The sequence below is a fragment of the Thalassophryne amazonica genome, chromosome 7 (genome assembly GCF_902500255.1).
Source record: "Thalassophryne amazonica chromosome 7, fThaAma1.1, whole genome shotgun sequence".
NCBI lineage: Eukaryota > Metazoa > Chordata > Actinopteri > Batrachoidiformes > Batrachoididae > Thalassophryne > Thalassophryne amazonica.
Window position 1 is genome coordinate 115,049,407 of NC_047109.1, and position 7,052 is coordinate 115,056,458.

The 7,052-nt window shown below is 42.5% G+C and overlaps 1 protein-coding gene across 7 annotated transcripts in view; it reads left to right on the forward strand.

Moving 5' to 3' along the window:
• LOC117514797 (myelin basic protein-like) overlaps positions 1–6,186 on the forward strand; it is a 41,370-nt gene extending 35,184 nt beyond the window's left edge. For 4 of the 7 annotated variants that reach the window (XM_034175384.1, XM_034175386.1, XM_034175387.1 and 1 more), the window contains one exon: positions 5,930–6,186. In XM_034175384.1, coding sequence (XP_034031275.1) covers positions 5,930–5,962 — 33 coding nt within the window. In that variant the 3' untranslated portion in view covers positions 5,963–6,186. The remainder of the gene's footprint in view (positions 1–5,929) is intronic. The other 3 variants (XM_034175385.1, XM_034175389.1, XM_034175390.1) reach the window with 2 other exon arrangements.
• The last annotated feature ends 866 nt before the right edge of the window (positions 6,187–7,052 follow it).

Here is a 7,052-nt window from a genome sequence, read left to right on the forward strand (position 1 = left end):
TTATAAGTAAGAAGAAGAATTTTAAATTCTATTCTAGAATTAACAGGGAGCCAATGAAGAGAGGCCAATATGGGTGAGATATGCTCTCTCCTTCTAGTCCCTGTCAGTACTCTAGCTGCAGCATTTTGAATTAACTGAAGGCTTTTCAGGGAACTTTTAGGACAACCTGATAATAATGAATTGCAATAGTCCAGCCTAAAGAAAATAAATGCATGAATTAATTTTTCAGCATCACTCTGAGACAAGACCTTTCTAATTTTAGAGATATTGCGCAAATGCAAAAAAGCAGTCCTACATATTTGCTTAATATGCGCATTGAAGGACATATCCTGATCAAAAATGACTCCAAGATTTCTCACAATGTTACTAGAGGTCAGGGTAATGCCATCCAGAGTAAGGATCTGGTTAGACACCATGTTTCTAAGATTTGTGGGGCCAAGTACAATAACTTCAGTTTTATCTGAATTTAAAAGCAGGGAATTAGAGGTCATCCATGTCTTTATGTCTGTAAGACATTCCTGCAGTTTAATTGGTGTGTGTCCTCTGGCTTCATGGATAGATAAAGCTGGGTATCATCTGCGTAACAATTAAAATTTAAACAATGCTTTCTAATAATACTGCCTAAGGGAAACATGTATAAAGTGAATAAAATTGGTCCTAGCACAGAACCTTGTGGAACTCCATAATTAACCTTAAGTTTGTGAAGAAGACTCCCCATTTACATGAACAAATTGTAATCTATTAGATAAATATGATTCAAACCACTGCAGCGCAGTGCCTTTAATACCTATGGCATGCTCTAATCTCTGTAATAAAAGTTTATGGTCAAGAGTATCAAAAGCAGCACTGAGGTCTAACAGGACAAGCACAGAGATGAGTCCACTGTCTGAGGCCATAAGAAGATCATTTGTAACCTTCACTAATGCTGTTTCTGTACTATGATGAATTCTAAACCCTGACTGAAACTCTTCAAATAGACCATTCCTCTGCAGATGATCAGTTAGCTGTTTTACAACTACCCTTACAAGAATTTTTGAGAGAAAAGGAAGGCTGGAGATTGGCCTATAATTAGCTAAGATAGCTGGGTCAAGTGATGGCTTTTTAAGTAATGGTTTAATTACTGCCACCTTAAAAGCCTGTGGTACATAGCCACCTAATAAAGATAGATTGATCATATTTAAGATCGAAGCATTAAATAATGGTAGGGCTTCCTTGAGCAGCCTGGTAGGAATGGGGTCTAATAGACATGTTGATGGTTTGGAGGACGTAACTAATGAAAATAACTCAGACAGAACAATCGGAGAGAAAGAGTCTAACCAAATACCAGCATTACTGAAAGCAGCCAAAGATAACGATAGCCTATGTCTTTGGGATGGTTATGAGTAATTTTTTCTCTAATAGTTAAAATTTTAATAGCAAAGAAAGTCATGAAGTCGTTACTAGTTAAAGTTAAAGGAATACTCGGCTCGATAGAGCTCTGACTCTTTGTCAGCCTGGCTACAGTGCTGAAAAGAAACCTGAGGTTGTTCTTATTTTCTTCAATTAGTGATGAGTAGTAAGATGTCCTAGCTTTACGGAGGGCTTTTTTATAGAGCAACAGACTCTTTTTCCAGGCTAAGTGAAGATCTTCTAAATTAGTGAGACGCCATTTCCTCTCCAACTTACGGGTTATCTGCTTTAAGCTGCGAGTTTGTGAATTATACCACGGAGTCAGGCACTTCTGATTTAAGGCTCTCTCTTTTTCAGAGGAGCTACAGCATCCAAAGTTGTACTCAATGAGGATGTAAAACTATTGACGAGATACTCTATCTCACTTACAGAGTTTAGGTAGCTACTCTGCACTGTGTTGGTATATGGCATTAGAGAACATAAAGAAGGAATCATATCCTTAAACCTAGTTACAGCGCTTTCTCAAAGACTTCTACTGTAATGAAACTTATTCCCCACTGCTGGGTAGTCCATCAGAGTAAATGTAAATGTTATTAAGAAATGATCAGACAGAAGGGGGTTTTCAGGGAATACTGTTAAGTCTTCAATTTCCATACCATAAGTCAAGTGGTGGGTGGACTCATTTACATTTTGAGCGAAGCCAGTTGAGTTTAATAATAGATTAAATGCAGTGTTGAGGCTGTCATTCTCAGCATCTATCTGGATGTTAAAATCGCCCACTATAATTATCTTATCTGAGCTAAGCACTAAGTCAGACAAAAGGTCTGAAAATTCACAGAGAAACTCACAGTAACGACCAGGTGGACGATAGATAATAACAAATAAAACTGGTTTTTGGGACTTCCAATTTGGATGGACAAGACTAAGAGTCAAGCTTTCAAATGAATTAAAGCTCTGTCTGGGTTTTTGATTAATTAATAAGCTGGAATGGAAGATTGCTGCTAATCCTCCGCCTCGGCCCGTGCTACGAGCATTCTGGCAGTTAGTGTGACTCGGGGGTGTTGACTCATTTAAACTAACATATTCATCCTGCTGTAACCAGGTTTCTGTAAGGCATAATAAATCAATATGTTGATCAATTATTATATCATTTACTAACAGGGACTTAGAAGAGATAGATCTAATGTTTAATAGACCACATTTAAACTGTTTTAGTCTGTGGTGCAGTTGAAGGTGCTATATTATTTTTTTCTTTTTGAATTTTTATGCTTAAATAGATTTTTACTTGGTGGTGGTCTGGGAGCAGACACCGTCTTTGCGGGGATGGGGTATTGGGGGGATGGCAGGGGGAGAGAAGCTGCAGAGAGGTGTGTAAGACTACAACTCTGCTTCCTGGTCTCAACCCTGGATAGTCACAGTTTGGTTTAAGTCCAGGTCTGTGCTTCAGGCCACCTGTGTCCTTGGACAAGACTCTTTATCTGCATTGCTGTAGTCCACCCAGCTTTAAATGGGTACTGGCCTTGGCTGGGGAAGGGTCCTGCAATGGATTGGCGTTCCTTCCAGGGGAAGTTAGACTTTAATCCACTTCATGACACGGTATCTACGATGGACCTCCCGGCCTACCTCTACTTCTTCAGTAAATAAAATATTCACTGTGTCAGTTCATGGACCAAACCCGGCAGACAGACAGGATTCAGGGGAATCCAAAGTCACATCTTCCAGGAGGGAGATAATTTGAAGGTAGGCAAGACTTATTTAGTCCCAAAAGTCAAACAAACAAATATATATACACTCAACAAAAATATAAACGCAACACTTTTGGTTTTGCTCCCATTTTGAATGAGATGAACTCAAAGATCTAAAACTTTTTCCACATACACAATATCACCATTTCCCTCAAATATTGTTCACAAACTAGTCTAAATCTGTGATAGTGAGCACTTCTCCTTTGCTGAGATAATCCATCCCACCTCATCGGTGTGCCATATCAAGATGCTGATTAGACACCATGATTAGTGCACAGGTGTGCCTTAGACTGCCCACAATAAAAGGCCACTCTGAAAGGTGCAGTTTTATCACACAGCACAATGCCACAGATGTCGCAAGATTTGAGGGAGCGTGCAATTGGCATGCTGACAGCAGGAATGTCAACCAGAGCTGTTGCTCGTGTATTGAATGTTCATTTCTCTACCATAAGCCGTCTCCAAAGGCGTTTCAGAGAATTTGGCAGTACATCCAACCAGCCTCACAACTGCAGACCACGTGTAACCACACCAGCCCAGGACCTCCACATCCAGCATGTTCACCTCCAAGATCGTCTGAGACCAGCCACTCGGACAGCTGCTGAAACAATCGGTTTGCATAACCAAAGAATTTCTGCACAAACTGTCAGAAACCATCTCAGGGAAGCTCATCTGCATGCTCGTCGTCCTCATCGGGGTCTCGACCTGACTCCAGTTCGTCATCATAACCGACTTGAGTGGGCAAATGCTCACATTCGCTGGCGTTTGGCACGTTGGAGAGGTGTTCTCTTCACGGATGAATCCCGGTTCACACTGTTCAGGGCAGATGGCAGACAGCGTGTGTGGCGTCGTGTGGGTGAACGGTTTTCTGATGTCAATGTTGTGGATCGAGTGGCCCATGGTGGCGGTGGGGTTATGGTATGGGCAGGCGTCTGTTATGGACGAAGAACACAGGTGCATTTTATTGATGGCATTTTGAATGCACAGAGATACTGTGACGAGATCCTGAGGCCCATTGTTGTGCCATACATCCAAGAACATCACCTCATGTTGCAGCAGGATAATGCACGGCCCCATGTTGCAAGGATCTGTACACAATTCTTGGAAGCTGAAAATATCCCAGTTCTTGCATGGCCGGCATACTCACCGGACATGTCACCCATTGAGCATGTTTGGGATGCTCTGGACCGGCGTATACAACAGCGTGTACCAGTTCCTGCCAATATCCAGCAACTTCACACAGCCATTGAAGAGGAGTGGACCAACATTCCACAGGCCACAATTGACAACCTGATCAACTCTATGCGAAGGAGATGTGTTGCACTGCATGAGGCAAATGGTGGTCACACCAGATACTGACTGGTATCCCCCCCAATAAAACAAAACTGCACCTTTCAGAGTGGCCTTTTATTGTGGGCAGTCTAAGGCACACCTGTGCACTAATCATGGTGTCTAATCAGCATCTTGATATGGCACACCTGTGAGGTGGGATGGATTATCTCAGCAAAGGAGAAGTGCTCACTATCACAGATTTAGACTGGTTTGTGAACAATATTTGAGGGAAATGGTGATATTGTGTATGTGGAAAAAGTTTTAGATCTTTGAGTTCATCTCATACAAAATGGGAGCAAAACCAAAAGTGTTGAGTATATATATATATATATATATATATATATATATATATATATATATATATATGTCCTCCAGCTCGCTGAGGGTAAAAATCCTCATTTGGTCAGGTCATCTGGTACTTTGCAGGTGCCTTGGACCCAATTGTAGATTGTGTCAAAACGTTTGGTGCCTATCTCAAGTTATATAGCCTCTATGAGCTAAAAGAGGATTTTAGACTTACTAACGCCATGATCTAATTAATATGCAAATCAGGTCAATGTTGCTATGGTGATCGCTTCCCCTACAGGGACTACCCAGGTCCCACATTTGGTAAGTTTGAGCCAAGCCAAGCCATTTTCAGTTTGTCTTAAATTTGTCAGCATTTGTTCACCCTTAAGCCCTGTTTGTGACCTTCTGGGACTTGTGTCCGTGAAAGTGACAGTTTGACATCTTGTCCTGACAAAACCTTAGAGGGTATCTATGATGGTCATCCAGGATATTTCATATCTGTGCCGTGGTCTTATTTTAAATGTGGCAGAACTTTCAAGATGCTTGAAAATTTCTAAACATTGACATGCTTTGGTAATACTTTGCATTTCCATGGAACGCGTATTGTTGTCATACATGCCATGACATCACATGACATTTTATGGATGAGACTGGGTTGTGCTTAAGTCATACTGTGGGCAACCGTGAGCTTCACACTGTGGAGGTGAAGGTCCAGAGGTTAGAGAGGTGGGACTGTCACCAGAGGGTCCTCTGTTTGACAGGAAACTCTCTTAAAATTCCTTTATCCCCAGTTGAGGTGCGCGCCTCACATGGCAGCACACAGATATTGGTGTGTGGATGTGACTTTGAACTTCTGCAACAAATGGAAAAGCACACTAGAAATGCAGTCCAATTACATGCTGGGTTGTTGCAATTCTAGTTTGTGGACTTCCCAGAACGTATATGGGGCTTTTAAACCTGGAAACTATCAGCAGGCTAACCAACCGCTAACTGGCTAATTTCTCACAGTAAAGGACGACGACTTTATAAAGCCTGGTCGTGGTCAGAGAAGTAGGATGTTTACATTTCTTGACATCACAGATTCCATGACCACCAGCGTCATCCTTTAATGCCAACCGCGCCTGAGCCACCGCCGCTTTTTCCATGTACTCATCAGTTGTGTCATTTCTGTTCCACAGGGCAGCCGGAGTTCTTCTCCTGCCAAACGCTGATATACCAACTCTACGACCCCTTCCAACAGCATGAGGGCAGACGTTCAAGAACAAGCGACTAACGTGGGGAGAAAAAGAGGAAGTCGGCTTATCCTCCACCGCTGATAACATGCTAATGCTCGCTAAGTCCCCGCCCCCTCATTTGGCTAGTAGTTAGCAACACAATCCACTTCCCCTCCCTGCCGAGTCTGTACGCTGACTGTCGCTAAGCCGCTCACACGTGCAGCCTGAATGACCCCCACCCGATCTCTGTCGCGGCTCTCGTCTTGTGCTTTGACTTTCCATGGTCTTGTTTTTTGATTGTTTCTCTAACCAGGGTGGCTGAACTGAAGCCAACTCGGAGCAGCTGAAGGTTCGGGCCGGTGCGAGTCCGTCTGACTCCACCGTCGTTGCCTCGTGGCAGTTTGACGAACAGTCCGAGTCACTTCTGTTTTTATGAGAGTGCTTTTCTGTCCCGTCCCGTTGTCTTCATCGTGTCCTCGAACCTTCCACGTGCGTGCCCCGGCATGACCGTGACGTTTTTTTTTTTTTTAAACATCCGTTTGTGGTGGATTTAACAGGTTTTGACATTATTACGAGAGTCGGCGACGTCGCCGTGAGTTTTCATTAAAGAGTTTGTTCTCCTCGTGTAGCTAAGTGTCCGATCGTGATGTGCATTTGTCTTTAGGTGTAAAAGAATAAATAAATAAGTGTTTTTGATTTAAATATGAAATAATCCTATAAATTGATTTTCTGTCACTTAATTCCTGTCTCCTTTTTTTTGCCGCCCGTGAGATAATGGCAGATGCTAACGGACTAATTCATGTTCAGGGGGTCGTTTGTCACCTTTAAAAAAGTTGGACGGCTCCGATTCTGATGTTTGACCTTTGCTTTGTTCTTTAACTGTGGCCGACATCTTTATCTGTCTGGAATATTTTCCTTTTTTCCAAATGTGTGGCTTACGTAGATCAACACGCCCATCTTGTCTGATACTGCCCCCCCCAAAAAATGTGCTGCGGTTACATTTTGTGAAAATTTAAACCAATTTTAAAAAAAGGTGCTCGGTTGTTAATTAACTCTGAGGTCGAGCTCAGCACAAACACTCTGTGCT